The sequence below is a fragment of the Cebus imitator genome, unplaced genomic scaffold (assembly GCF_001604975.1).
Source record: "Cebus imitator isolate Cc_AM_T3 unplaced genomic scaffold, Cebus_imitator-1.0 Scaffold69, whole genome shotgun sequence".
NCBI lineage: Eukaryota > Metazoa > Chordata > Mammalia > Primates > Cebidae > Cebus > Cebus imitator.
Genome location: NW_016107384.1, coordinates 258,132 through 272,504, shown reverse-complemented (window position 1 = coordinate 272,504; position 14,373 = coordinate 258,132). Strand labels below are relative to the sequence as shown.

Genomic DNA, 14,373 nt, shown 5'->3' with positions numbered 1-14,373 from the left:
CATGCCACACACATGTATGCACATGCCTCCACAAGCATATATGTGTGCACATGCCACACACGCACACACACGCACACATGTGCACACTTGCCACACACATACGCACACACATATACACATGCCACACGTACACATGTATGCACATGCCACACACACTCGTGCACACACATGCCACACACATACACACATGCCACTCATGCACACATGCACACGTACGCACATGCCACACACACATGCACACACATATGCAGCCTGGGTTCTATGAGGTTTAAGAAATTGTCATTCCATGCCCTGGGTTCATTCAGCAATTCAGTTTAATCTCAGGATACTCAGAACAGTACACCCAAGCCTGGCCTGAGTCCGTGGGCCTTTCTCTGGGGGCTGCATGGAGACGTTTGCAGCTCTGGGCGCAACACTGAATATTCACACATTCATCCCGGGAGCATCCTCATCACTTCAAGGAGACACATGGGGACTCAGGGCTTAGTGCAGCTTCTGAGCCCCTTCCTGGAACACATCTCTATGCTCCTGCCCCCATGGGGACTGGGCCCCTATCTCTGGGGTCAGTGGTGGGACTGGGCTGCGACCCTCTTTGTAAACCATAGGAAGCTCAGAATATGACTATCCAGGGATGGTCACTGCAGAACTGTCTGTGCCCCTGGTGGATGTGGAGTGTCTCTGGGGCAGAACTGGCCTTGGGCCCCAGCTCCTTGGTTGGGGGTACACAGTCAACCTGTCATTGTCAGCTCATTGTGCCCAGGAAGGCTATATTCCTTGCCCAGGTGCAGTTACCACCCCGAGCAGAGCCTGGGATGCCTGGTGTGCTGCCCCATCCCCAGCAGCCACCTATCAGTGACAGCAGCCCAGCAGCCCCTAGCACGTGAGCCCTCCTGCAGCAGCGCTGGCATGGAGGCCCAGTTCTGCCCCTCCCAGGACCTCTGGGCCCTGAAGTGTCAGAGACGCAGGGAATCAAAGCGCTGCACACCTGAGGTTTGGAAGAGGCCTCCAGCGTCAGCCAGTCCAGCTCCCCAACCCTCCCACCAGCTGCGCAGAGGGAGGCTGGACTCTGCTTGTTCATCCCCAAGACAGAGGGCTCACACCTCTTGGAGGCAGCATCCTCCTGAGGCTGCTGTTTGGGGCCGCTGTCTGGGGCCTGGGGAGGGCTTTGCCAGCAGGTTCGGCTTGACGGATGGAGACTGAGGGGTACAAGGTGTAACTTTCCTTCCATCTCTCCAAGGGAGGCCTCTCAGCTCCATGGGGAGGTGATCTGGGAGGGTGGGGGAAGGGAAAGGGGGTAGGTAGAGCAGGAGGCCAGAGGGTGGCAGCCGCCCCAGGAGCCTTAGCTGGCCTCGGTCTAGGCTGCGCCGATGTCATCATAGTCATCGTTGTCGGTGGAGTCAGGCTGAGGGCTGGGGGACCCTGTGGGCAGAGAGGCCCAGGTTAGTGGGAGGCTCAGTTTCTGCCCCTGCTGCCCCACGAGACAGACCTGAGTGGGTTGGCTCCACATCACTCTCCCCACGTGATGCGGCATGAAGCATCTTGTCCTATTGCTTCCGGCCACGTCCCTGGCTAAAGCATCAGCACTGAGGGCAGAGCCTCATCTGTCTGGTTCAGGGCTGTGGTCTCCACGATGGCACACACTGCACGATGTGGTGGACGTCTGAATGCTGGGAGCCCCTCTGCTACCGCAGTCTCCCCCAAGGGGCCAACCAGCTGCTTCTGCTTGAATGCCTCCACTAACAGGGAGCTCAGTTCTTATCAAAGCAGCCTGTTTGAATATTTCTCCACCCGGTCCACATCCGTTTATCCGTTTCCCCACCTCTTCATATTCTTATTGTGCTTGTTTTCATTTTCCTATAGAGGGAGGGTCTCGCTCTGACCCTGCAGTGGCATGACCTGCAGTGACACCATCACAGCTCACTGCAGCCAGGATCTCCTGCGCTCACATGATCCTCCCCACCCAGCCTCCTGAGTAGCTGGGACTATGGCACTTGCTACTATGCTCGGCAAGGTTTTAGTTTCGTAGAGACTGGGTCTTGCTGTGTTCCCGGGGCTAGTCTTAAACTCCCGGCCTCAAGCAATCCTCCTGCCTTGTGCTGGGATTACAGGCTTGAGCTACCATGCCTGCCTTGCTTTGTTTTTTAAAAAGTTACTTTTCCAGCTGGGCATGGTGGTTCACGCCTGTAATCCCAGCACTTTAGGAGGCCGAGGTGGTCAGGAGATCAAGACCATCCTGGCCAACATGGTGAAACCCCATCTCTACTGAAAATACGAAAATTAGCTGGGCATGGTGGCGCACACCTGTAGTCCCAGCTACTCGGGAGGCCGAGACAAGAGAATCGCTTGAACCTGGGAGTCGGAGGTTGCAGGGAGTAGAGATGGCGCCACTGCACTCCAGCCTCGCAACAGAGCGAGACTCCATCTCAAAAAAAAAGTTACTCTCCTTCTTTTCTCCCCTTCCTTTCTCCTTTTCCCCTTGAGCTAATACATCCAACAGTTCCCCACTCATCCACTCCCCAGTCCCTCTCTGTCCCACTCCCAAATCCCTTCCCCGGATTTTGACACCTGGACAGCCAAACTGCTCCTCCGAAGGGGGCTGGGGTGGCGGCTGGAAGTTCTGGTACCACTCCCCGGACGAGGTGCTGGAGGTGTCATCAGCCGAGGGCCCTGCTGGAAACCCCCAGGGCCAGTCACCCTCTGGCAGCACACAGTCACTTTGCAAGTGCCAGAGCTGGGGGGGCCCAAGCCACTCCTGAGAGCCAAGTCCTCAGCTTGACAAATGACAAAGTGAAGGCCCAGAGATGGGAGGAGGCTTGTTCAAGGGCACACAGCAAGTGGCTACGGAACTGGGGAGAGTCCTGACCTCAGCCTGGCTCAGGGCTCCCAGCTTTATGCCCCCTCCAGCTAGGCTGGCTATGGGATGGGGGATGGGGGAGGTGCAGCTTACCTGAAAAGGCTGTCTGGGTGCCAGCCAGCTCCAAGTTTGGGGGCTGCTCTGGGAAGGAATGCCTCTCTGGAGAAAATGCCTGGGGGTTCCATGGGGGCGGCTTGCTTGTGGGACTATTGCAGTAATCCTCCCCGGAAGAGGTGCTCGACTCGCTGTTGCCCCTCGGGTGATGCTGAGGGCCCAGGGGTGGCGGGTGTGTAATGCAGTGTCCAGGGTTGGCAGCTAGGACATGGGAGGCATGCAACTCTTCAAGCCCTAAGCCAGGAAAGGGAGAATGGTGACGAAAGAAGTAATGCAGCAAGAGGGCTTTAAGTCAGACTTCAGAAAGCACTTACTGCCTATAGGATTTGATAAAGTCAGGAAAGACTCCTTGTGGGAGGTTCCTGCTGGAAGGTTTCAAGGCGAGCTGAGCTACTGTCTGGAGGCAGGGCTGCCATTCACACCCCTCCGCAGCCTGACTCACCTTCCTCCAAGGGTGGCATCTGGAACCTGCTCTGCTGGACCTCCTCATCTGTCACCCGATGCCGCTGGGAATCTGCAAGCAGAGGTGGCAGCGGGGAGGGGTGAAGGCTCAACCTCATCACTTTAGGAGCCTGGAGAAGGGGCCAGATTTCCTTGGGGCTGGGGAGGCTGAACGGGGTGGGAGGAAAACTCCAGACGCCGAGAGAGCTTAGTGTTTCCCTTCACATCCCAGGCTCAAATCCTCATCCAGCAGACCCTGCGTCTCAATCGAGGGCTGACGTGTTTAACTAGCCTGGGGCCAGAACCCCCCAGCCCCCAGCCCCAGCTGTCCCTCCTGCTACTTAGAGGGATATCAAGAGTCTGAGTTCTGTCCTTGTGACCTGGTAGCTCTGGGCAGGAGAAAGACATGTATGTGCCCCTTCAAGAAGCCTTCCCAGAGTGAAACCCAGATGGTCTGGAATCACTGTATCGCAGGCTCTGTGGCACCTTCAAGTTTCAGAATCAGATAGAGATTTATAGGGCCTTGAGAGCAGGAGTGTCTGGGATCTGGAGTCAGCTCTTTTGAACCTGGTGCGGCTGACTTTGAGTCTCTACGTTACAGTACTGTGGACTCTCAGTCTTGCATCTTACACGCCTAGACTCAGAATCTCACGTTTGACAGATATTTCATCCCTGTGGCTCCCAAACACCGGTCCATCGGCCAGGAGAAGTGGAATCATCCGTGTCCCACCCCCAGAAGCCCTGGGTTAGCAGGCAGGGCAGGGACAGCTGTCTGTTCTCCAGTGTCCACTCAGGCTTTTATCGGGACACAGCTGCCCAGGACAGAGGCTTTGTTTCCCCACCTCTCTTGCAGCTAGGGGGTTTCCGTTCTGGGTGCTGGGTTGTGAGTGGGAATGCCAGGGCCATCTCCAGCATCCCGTCTTTCCCTTACCCTTCCCTGGAATGTGGACATGGAGGTGAGCCATTCTGGACCATGCAAATGAGGGCGACACCTTAGGGACTGCACAGCAGCAAGAAAGAAGGGGTCTGGGCCCTTGACAATTTCTTAGGACACTGTCATTTGGAGCCTTCTGTCCCACACAGCAGAGCTCTCATCCTGACTGATACGTTAGGTGTGGGGCGGGGCTCGGGAGTTTTTGACAAGCTCCCAAATGACCCACAATAGGGTGTGGGACGCTGTGGTCTATTCCAACCTCCCAGCATTCTTGGGCCCTACCTTCAGCCTTATCTTTCCTCTTCCTATCCCCAGAAGGCAAAGACAAAAGCTGGACCAGCTGGCTATGAGGCACAAGCTGGCGTGACAGTGGACGTGGGGAATGGGCGGGGCTGACGGGGTCAGACAGGGCAGGATGGAGCACTGAGGGGTATGGGGCGTGTAAGAACCCCTGCCAACTGAGCCTCTGTCTCTCGCACAGAGAACCACCTTTAGGTGAATGTCAAAGGCCTCATCTTAAGACCCTACATGGCCAGAGACAAACATGGGAGAGACAGAGGTCAGAGTGGAGATGACCTGAGACATTGAGCGACTCCAAGGTCACAGAGTACTTTGAAAACGTCGATGTAGGGCCATTTACTGTCAATCCAGTGGGTCACTGGGGGATTCTGCCCACGTCATATAGGGGTTACGAGGCAGGACTACTGATGGTCCCCTGGCCAGCTGGGTCCCCTCCCTGATTCAGGCAGGTGGGCCCTTGGGAGCCCGGCTAGGCACTCACTGTAGAAGGTGGTCAGGGCCACAGGAGGCTGGGCGCTGAAGTCATAGTGCTCGTAGTCTGAGTCTGAGCCGGAGTCTGAGTCCTCAGGGCGCGGGGCCTGGACCTGGATGGGCAGCATGGAAACTGGGGAGAGAACAGAGTCGGGGCATGGCAAAGTGGCAGGTGGGAAGGCATAGGGAGAGACGGTAGAGAGTGTGTCTCATGTCAGAGATGAGAGGCAGAGTGGCAGGGGAGCACCAAGTAGCCTTTTTTTGGTGGCGGGGGGAGGGGCAGGATCTCACTCCGTTGTCCGGGCTGGAGTGCAGTGGTGCCATCACAGCTCACTGCAGCCTTGACCTCCTGGGCTCAGATCATCCTCCCACCTCAGCCTCCCAAGTAGCTGGGACCACAGGCGTGCGCCACCAACCCAGATAATTTTTGAATTTTTTTGCAGAGACAGGTTTTCACCACGTTGCCCAGGCTGGTCTCAAACTCCTGGGCTCAAGCAATCCATCTGCCTTGGCCTCCCAAAGTGTGGGGACTACAGGCGTGCACTACCGTGCCTGGCCTGGGTACCCCATCTTGTACAAACCACCCAGTCTGGATTTTCGAGGCTCGCTTCATCCACTTCCAATATGGAGAATTAAACATTTATTTAGCAAACACTTAACACAGTACTTATTATATGCGAGGCACTATACTAACATTTACAAATATTATCTCATGAGAACTCTGTGAAGTAGGTACACCGTTATCCCCATTTTACCTTGGAGGGAGCTGAGGCGCAGACAGGTTCTTACCTTGCCCAGAGCCAGCTCTAGACTGTACTATTCAGTGAGCACCTGCTCTGTGCTAAGCCTTGTGCTAGATGCTGTATTCACAGTCTCTTCTCAAATATATGGACACTCTGTGCAAAGGATATTTATAACATTTGGCTGAGTTTGGTATTGGTTTTTATGTCATTGAACTCCTTCCGATGAAGGTGATTGAATATATTCATAATGCAAGTTGATTCAACTCAAATTCCTCTGCAAGACTTTCAAGAGGTATAAATCCATATATCATAAAGGACGAGTGACTGACCCATTTTTTTTTTTTTTTTTTTTTGAGACAGAGACTTGCTCTGTCACCCAGGCTGGAGTACAGTGGCATGATCTTTGCTCACTGCAACCTCCGCCTCCTGGGTTCAAGTGATTCTCCAGCTTTAGCCTCCCCAGTAGCTGGGATTATAGGTGTGCGCCATCACATCCGGCTAATTTTTGCATTTTTAGTAGAGACAGGGTTTTGCCATGTTGGCCAGGCTGGTCTCGAACTCCTGACCTCAAGTGATCCGCCTGCTTCAGACTCCCAAAGTATTGGGACTACAGCTGTGAGCCACTGCCAATGGCCCCAATTTTTTTTTTTTTTTGCTCAGAAAATATGAAATAAAACCATATTCTAGAATAATCTTGATGAGGCTTCGCAAGGCTGATTGGGCAGGACACTGAAAGGGATGATGATATCACAAGCCTACCAGCCAACTATCAGAGCAAAGCAGAACAGAGCTTTCCTCTGAGAACCAAGATCTATAATGTCCTTAGTCTGTATTTGTCCAGAACTGAAAACTCTGGAGTTCTAGCGTGACTGAACTGGAAGGTCATTGCCCATCAACATCCAGGAATGACTTGAGCCTGCTCAGCATTGCAGGGCTGTGAGTGGGCTGGCCCCGATCTCATCTCTAGCTGTGTACTGCTTTGACCTAAGCAGTGCTGACCTTCCAGAAAGTACACCCTTCCTGTCCTCCCCAGCCCTCCCGCACCAAGGATGGGGGACATCCTACCTTCTTCTTTGGGGATGGTGATGGGGACCGCTTGATAGCTATTGCTCCCTGCTGGGATGGTGGTGGGTAGGTGCTGGTGGTTCACCATTACGGGGAGGGCTGAGGGAAGGGGAGGCAGAAATTCTACAAGTCATTTTTTTGCCCTCTCCCAGTCTACCTGGTTCTGTTCTGTTCTTATCAAGATACCACCCTCCTCATTCCCCAACACTAGCAGGAGTGTACATGCACACACACACACACACACACACACACACACACACACGCATGCACAGAGTCTGGTCCTCCAAGATGGTGGTTCCATGTCTGCTGGGCATGCTGGGAAAATCCTTCCCATGATGGGGAACTCCCCAGGGCTAGGGATGGGTGGCCATTGCTGGACCACACCACTGCTGCTGGGGTTCTGCCAAGGCTCACATCCCCCTGGGATGGCTGTGGCTCCCAGAACCTTGCACTTACCATATTTTCCTTTAATTCTCAAGAGGATGAAGGCTATGGAGATGAGGGAGCCAAGGAGGAGAATTCCCAGAACAATGCAAGGGATGAGGAGCATTAGCTCCCGAGAGTCCGTGTTCTCTATTTTCACTGTCACAGAAGATTCTGGAAACAAGAATTCCAATTCAGGAAGAAAGAGGAATGGGCACTCACCCTTCTTGCCTTTTCATTCTCTGTATAGCTGATCTACTTCCCTTTTCATCCTATCTTCCTCCTCGCTTCCTTTCCCAGTTTTTCCCATCTGCTTTTAAGTGTGTGATATATAGTAGGCACTCAATAAATGCATATTGAATGCATGAGTAATTGATTAAATGAATTACTGCCTGAAAAACAACCCTGGCCACCAGGCTGCAGAGATCTATCTGTCTGCTAGCTCTTCAGTATTTAGTCTTTGTTCAATAGACAATTATTGAGTACCGCTGTGCGCCTGGCACTCGGCCCCGGGGCTACACACATGACAACAGTAACACAGGCCTTGAGGGGCTCTGTCTAGTGGAGAGGTCAATAAGTAACCCAATCCAATATGGTGAGGCACCTGCTGTGATGGAGGTTTGAGCATCGACAGTGGGGGCGTGAGGCCCTACAAAAGGCACCTCATTCTCTGCGGGGAAGACCAAGGCTAACTTCCCAGAGACAGTGACTCTGAGCCATCTCTGGCAGTGAACAGACCATCAGCTGTGCCTGGGACTGCCCTTCTTCCCACTAGACATCCCCTCCATGAGAACTGGAGTGGGGTCTGGGATTCAGGGTCTCCCACCCCTGCAGCCCGCCCTGGGGTGACTTCTTGCCTTCCCCCTGCCTCGGCCTCCCCTCTGCTTAAAAGAATGCAAAGCAGAAAGATGGGGGCAGTGAGGAGGATGCCCGGAGTGAGCAGACCATAGGGCTAGATGGCAAGTGGTGACAGCAATGGGGAGGGGGATATCCAGACTGCCTTGCCGGGGGCAGTGTCTGCTTCCCCGGGGAGAGAACCCTCTCCTTGCCTTCATTTTCTCCTCTCTCCCCTTTCTGTCTGCAAATGGGGAAGTTAGGGCCAGGATGGGAGCTGAATCTAGCAGCAGGAAGCAGATGTGGGAGTGAGGCTGGGTGCTGCGGCCGTGCGAGGCTTGTGAACCTGGCCTTGGGAGACCTGTGAAGCTGGCCATGCGAGGCCCGTGAACCTGGGTCCAGAGGGCTGTGGCTGCTGCTGGGCCCCAGGCTGGGGCATGGTCCCCAGATCTCTCTTCGGCTTCACTCTTTGCCCTTCGGGGCTCAGGTGGATCCCCATCCTGACCTCAGTTAGAGAGAGCGTGTGCAGGTTGCCTGCGGGTCTGGCAGGAGCTTGCCTGGCGGTGTGTGCAGTTGGAGCATTTCATTTCATCTCTGTGCTGTCCTCTATTGCTAGGGCCTCTGTGCTCCCTCCCTGAGCCCCTGTTCACTGCCTCTGAGGTGTCTGAGAGAAGATGACAGAGCCAGGAGGCAGAGCAAGGGAGTCTGGGCCGGCCCTGTGGGTATCCCAGGACTGCAAAGGGCTCTAGGCCTGAACTAAATACTCACAACAGCAGACCTTCAGACAGTTCTTACTGTCTTCGAGGCTCTGTTCTAAGCGTTTTACAAAAATTAATTCACTGGAGCCTCACAGCAATGCTAGGAGGAAGGTACTGTAGGCTAGTCACCTCCATTTTATAATTGAGGAGTCTGAGGCTCAGGGAGGTTCAGAGTTTCCCAACGGGACACAGCTAGCAAGAGGCACGGCTGGGACTGGAATCCTGGGAGTCTGCCCCGATGCTGGCCAAGCTACACACAGCTAGGGAGTCGAGCAAGAACCGATCTGAAATTCAGAGCCTTGCTTGTCAATTCTGGCCAGCAGTCACCAGCTGTGACTTCAGCCTCGGAGCCGCAGCCCCTTTCTTGATGTAAGGATTATAATGAGACCTCTCCCATTTGGCTGCAGAGGGATTAAAGGGTTGGGAAATACTGGTTATAAGGCACTAGGCCCCGTGTCTGGGCCGTTATAAACGCAGGGTCGTGTGCCAGCATTCCCAATACCGGGAAGGGCCAAATTCACCCTCCCCCTGCCGCCCCCTGACCTCCGACCCCCTGCTCGAGGTGGTATCAACTTTCTTCAGCTCTTTCCTTCTCCAGGAGCTCACAGGAAAGTGGAGGAATGGCCTTCTGTCCAGTAAGTATCAGGACTCAGTGCGCTATGGGCTGACTTGGCAAAGAGGGGATATAGAAGGAGCAGAAAGTGCCCAGAGAGACTGGGGAGGCAAGTCCATTGGCTGGAGGTGGGGGATGGGGACCAAACCATTCCTCACCCCTGCACAGATGTGCACAGGAACACACACACACACACACACACACACACACACACACACACTTAAGCTTCTGGGGAACTGCATAGTGCCCAGCAACACTTACCTATGGTGACTGGCTGAACACTTGCAGGGACTTCGGGAATGGACAGATTGCGCAAACTCCGGGAGGCTGTGAGAAAGCACCACCCAGTCACTCAGTGCCTGCTACTGAGCACCTACTGTGTGCCAGGCCTTGGGTTAGAAACTGAACGGGACAGACAAGTGACACAGAACTAGGCTTGTGCGCCCATCAGGGGCATGTGGCTCGGGAAGCTTACCTCCCTACCTCCCTCCCCCGACAGTAAGGAGGAACTCAGGGATTAAATGCTGGGAAGGCTCTTCGGTTAGAATAAAGGGTGAATAGAATTATCCCTTCTTTCTGTGTAAGCTACTGCAGACCACAAATCCCCTTTCCATTCAGTTTCAGTTTGTTCTTAAGCAGCCTAGGAAGGTGAAGAGCGGACATGATCTTCATTATCGTAATCGGCATTCCCGTTGGGTAGGTATGCTCACAAAGAAAGGAGCTTAAAAGTCCCTTGGCAGATAGAATCGGGTTTCCCAGCTGTCTCAGCATCCACACATGGAGGTTAAGGGACTGTCAGAAGCCTCCTTGCTTGTGAATGGCAGAGCTGGAATTTGTAACCAGGTGTCTGAATGCCGTAAGAATGCAAATATCGTGCTTCTTCAGGTAGAACACTCATTTTTTCCAACTTTAACACGTCTGAAGTTGGGATCGTGGCCTTGATCATTATGCTGGGCAGTTTATTTTTGCAGTGTTTGTTCTTTATGGTACATAAAATAATAATGGTGTGACTTATTAACAACGCCATCTTAGATTTGGTGAAGTATGGTGGAACCCAACTCAGAGTGGGTAAGAGGCTTAGCTGAGATAAGAGCTACTGAGTGCTCAGCAATGCCTAGCACGTGATCAGGGTTCCAGAAGCTGTCGCCAGTATTATTAGTAGGGCCTGCAATATTATTTTTACTGTGATCACCAGGCCTGGGATGGCAAATTCGTTTCAACTCTTGAGTCAATCCCAGTCCATAGGAACCATTGCTTAGCACCTAATGTCTTCATATATGATTCATCATTCTGGGGCTGAGTGGAGCATCTGAAAATGCCTTGATTGATTAGCACTGTCCCCCTGGGCACAGTAAGGACAATGGTCATTCTTATGCCTCATGTGCTATTGCTGATCTCGTGCCTATTGTGGTCCTTGGACCGTAAGTTTTTAGGACATGGATTCAGGTAGAATTCTGGCTCAAAGCTGGGGAGAGTGAAGTGGGATGGATTACCTGAGCAGAGGACCCTGGCTGCCAGTGACTGGCTACAGAGGTTGGAGTTGTTGAACCGCCAGGAGCAGTTGGAGAGAGTGGGCTCCTCCCCGTTACAGGAGTAGTACATCCTGCCGGCCAAGGAGTGGGGCAGCCCCTTGGGTCTCTCCACCACAGTGCCACAGCCCAGGGTCTTGCAGAGGACCTTGGCCTCCGATGTGTACCACTCACTGTCACACACCGTGTTCCAGACCCCTCGGAAGTGGACCTCCACCTGCCCCTCGCAGGCGTCAGCACCCCCAGTCAGGCGCCAGGACTGGTGCTCTGGAAGGAAGGGGCAGGAGGCAGAGTCAGGTCAGGATCCTTTGGGCTGAAATTCCTGCCAGCCCAGACCCAGCAGTGCAGGCACCAGTGCAGCCATTTGGTCTCCAGATCTTGTGTGTTCTAGCTCCTGCGTCTGTGTCCCCCACACCTGCCCCATCTGCTCTAGCCAGCCCTGATGGGATCTCTAGACCCTTGCTACTCTAAGTATGGTCTGTGCAGCAGCAGCAGCATTGCCTGGGATCTCGTTAGAAACGCAGACTCTCCAGCCCTGTGCCAGACCTACTAAATCAGAACTATATTTTAACACACCCACCTCCCCCATCTCCTGCATATCAAATAGAGGCACTGGCTGGTCCAGAACGTTCTGGCCTCACCTGGACAGACCAACAGCCTCCTTAAAGGCCTCCCTGCCTCATCTCCCCTTGCTGCTTGAATGCAGGTGGCCAACTCCCACTCGGTAAGAGTCCCACTTTTTTTTTTCTCCCTCTGTCGCTCAGGCTGGAGTGCAGTGGTGCGATCTCAGCTCATTGCAACCTCCACCTCCCAGGTTCAAGTGATTCTCCTGCCTCAGCCTCCCAAGTAGATGGGACTACAGGTGCGTGCCACCACGCACAGCTAATTTTTTGTAGGTTTTTTTTTTTTTTTTGAGACGGAGTTTCGCTCTTGTTACCCAGGCTGGAGTGCAATGGCGCGATCTCGGCTCACCGCAACCTCCGCCTCCTGGGTTCAGGCAATTCTCCTGCCTCAGCCTCCTGAGTAGCTGGGATTATAGTCACGCACCACCATGCCCAGCTAATTTTTTGTATTTTTAGTAGAGACGGGGTTTCACCATGTTGACCACGATGGTCTCGATCTCTTGACCTTGTGATCCACCCGCCTCGGCCTCCCAAAGTGCTGGGATTACAGGCTTGAGCCACTGCGCCCGGCCTGTAGTTTTTTTTTAGTACAGACAGGGTTTCACCGTGTTAGCTGGGATGATCTCGATCTCCTGACCTTATGATCCAGCCACCTTGGCCTCCCAAAGTGAGTCCCACTTTTAATGTCACCTCTTCCAGGAGGTGGCCCGCCTTAGCTTCCAGCTCGGCATTGCCTGCTGCCTCTAGACTCCACCTGGCCTTTCTTGGGGACATTTACCACTTTCTCTCCTGAGTTATGTTTGTCTCAGTCTCATCTCCCTTCCTGAACTCCAGATCAAGGGCAGGAAACATCTCTGCCGCACTGACTCCAGGCTTGGCGCCGGTAGACCTGTGGTGAGTGTCGGTGGTGACCACAGTTCAGCGACTCCGCCCACTGACCTGAGCACACCACGCCCGCGTCCTCTTTGTGGCCGCAGTAGCGCTGTCCCGGCAGCCCCGGGCAGTCCCACAGGTAGACTTCCGTCCCGGAGCAGTTCACCTGGTCCCGGTGGATGGGCCCGCGGCCGGGCGAGAAGTGCAAGCCGGGCAGGGCCTGGATCGCCCAGCCGCAACCCAGTTGCCTGCACACCACATGGGCGTCCTCCAGGTCCCAAGTGTCATCGCATACCGATCCCCACTCGCCACGCTCCAGCATCTCCACGCGGCCGGCGCAGGGGCTGCCACCGTCCACCAAGCGCAGCGCACGGTTCTCTAGGGGTGGGAGGGGGTGGTGGACGATGGGGCACCCGGCGAGGGATGGAGGGTTGGGGTGATGGCTGGACTGGCAGGAGAATTTTGAGCGGGTTGTGGGCCCAGTGACAGGGCTGTAGCCTGGTGGGCGAGACTGGGAATCCCCCCAGGGCTGCAGATGGGGTACGCAGAGATGCAGGCTGGTGGGAGGGGCCAGAGACCTGGTGGGCGGGGCCTCGAGGGCAGGTCTGGGGACCTGGGAGCCACTAAGGGACCTGTGAACCTGGCAAGTTTATGTATAGGGGGAAAGGGGAGGAGATAGAGGCCCAGAACGGGAGTGGGGAGGGAAGCAGCGGGCCCAGTAAGTGGGGTTAGAGATCGGGTTAGCATTGGGAACCCAGAGGTGGGGCTGGGGACCAAGTGTAGGGGTGGAGTCTGGAGGCCAGACCCGAGGAAACGCTCAGGTCTGGAAATGACTGGAGACCGTCGTAGGGTATGGGAACCCGGTGCGTTTGCGCTGGTAGGCCGTGGGGCTGGAGGTCAGGAGGGCGAGGCTTGGGTCCAGGGGCTGGAGCCAGGGGCAGGGGCTGAAGGCCTGGGCAGTGGGGTAGGTGGGGGCCCGGGTAGGGGGTGCGCTCGCACCTTCACAGGTGACCCGGGCCGGCCTCCCGTCGCTGCGGCACGCGTGCTCCACCACCTCGCAGAGCTGCCACTCGGCGCCGCTGCACAGGAGGGCTGGCGCCCCGGCCAGGGTGGCGTTCGCGTCGGCGCTGGTGTTCCCCGCTGCGGGCGGGGGCGGCGGCTCGGGGGTCGGCGGGGCGAGCAGGGAGGCGGCCTCCGCCCCGCCGCAGCCCAGCGCGCGGCACACGGCCTCTGCGGCGCGGCCGTCCCACAGCGCCACGCACGCGGGCTCCCAGGACGCCTCGAGCCGGACCTCCACCGTCCCGCTGCAGCCGCTGCTCCCGTTCGTCAGACGGACCCGGAGCCGCTCCCCTGGAAGTGTCAGACGAGAGAACTGAGAGCGGTGGGGCCCGGGCGCGCGGTTGCCCAGGCTCTGGCACTGACTCTGCGCGTGATCTTTGACAACGCCCTGCCTGGCTCTGGGTCTCAGCTTTCCAATCTGCAAAATGGAGCTGGGGTGGCTCATCCTGAGCCCGCCTTGGTCTGGATCTGGCCTCTAGACTCCACCCCTACACTTGGTCCCTGGCCCCACCCCTGGGACCGACCCTGTGGTTCTCCTTAGAGTCAGGAGCAGGTGGGGCTCAGGAGTGACTCTAGAGGTTAAGATGGGTGACAGACAACCTGGGGTCCAGTCCCCACAAATTATTCTCACTTGCTCCTGTCTCCAGAGGCACCTTTTTGTGAAAGAAAGGGAGAGTTCTGGGTTCAGGGGCCCCGGTCCTGTGGGTGCATGCTTCCCTCTCCCTCTCCTTCTCCCCCT

The 14,373-nt window shown here is 55.5% G+C and overlaps 1 protein-coding gene across 4 annotated transcripts in view; it reads right to left on the bottom strand.

Annotated features, from left to right (window-relative positions):
* Nucleotides 1–296: 296 nt before the first annotated feature.
* CD6 (CD6 molecule) overlaps nucleotides 297–14,373 on the bottom strand; it is a 54,159-nt gene continuing 40,082 nt past the window's right edge. The window contains exons 3-13 of one of the 4 annotated variants that reach the window (XM_017530793.2): nucleotides 13,575–13,925; nucleotides 12,642–12,953; nucleotides 11,044–11,346; nucleotides 9,812–9,877; nucleotides 7,379–7,519; nucleotides 6,923–7,021; nucleotides 5,125–5,247; nucleotides 3,411–3,482; nucleotides 2,948–3,202; nucleotides 2,566–2,670; nucleotides 297–1,419 (exon numbers count right to left, since the gene is read on the bottom strand). In XM_017530793.2, coding sequence (XP_017386282.1) covers nucleotides 1,355–1,419; nucleotides 2,566–2,670; nucleotides 2,948–3,202; nucleotides 3,411–3,482; nucleotides 5,125–5,247; nucleotides 6,923–7,021; nucleotides 7,379–7,519; nucleotides 9,812–9,877; nucleotides 11,044–11,346; nucleotides 12,642–12,953; nucleotides 13,575–13,925 — 1,892 coding nt within the window. In that variant the 3' untranslated portion in view covers nucleotides 297–1,354. The remainder of the gene's footprint in view (nucleotides 1,420–2,565; nucleotides 2,671–2,947; nucleotides 3,203–3,410; nucleotides 3,483–5,124; nucleotides 5,248–6,922; nucleotides 7,022–7,378; nucleotides 7,520–9,811; nucleotides 9,878–11,043; nucleotides 11,347–12,641; nucleotides 12,954–13,574; nucleotides 13,926–14,373) is intronic. The other 3 variants (XM_017530794.2, XM_017530795.1, XM_017530797.1) reach the window with 3 other exon arrangements.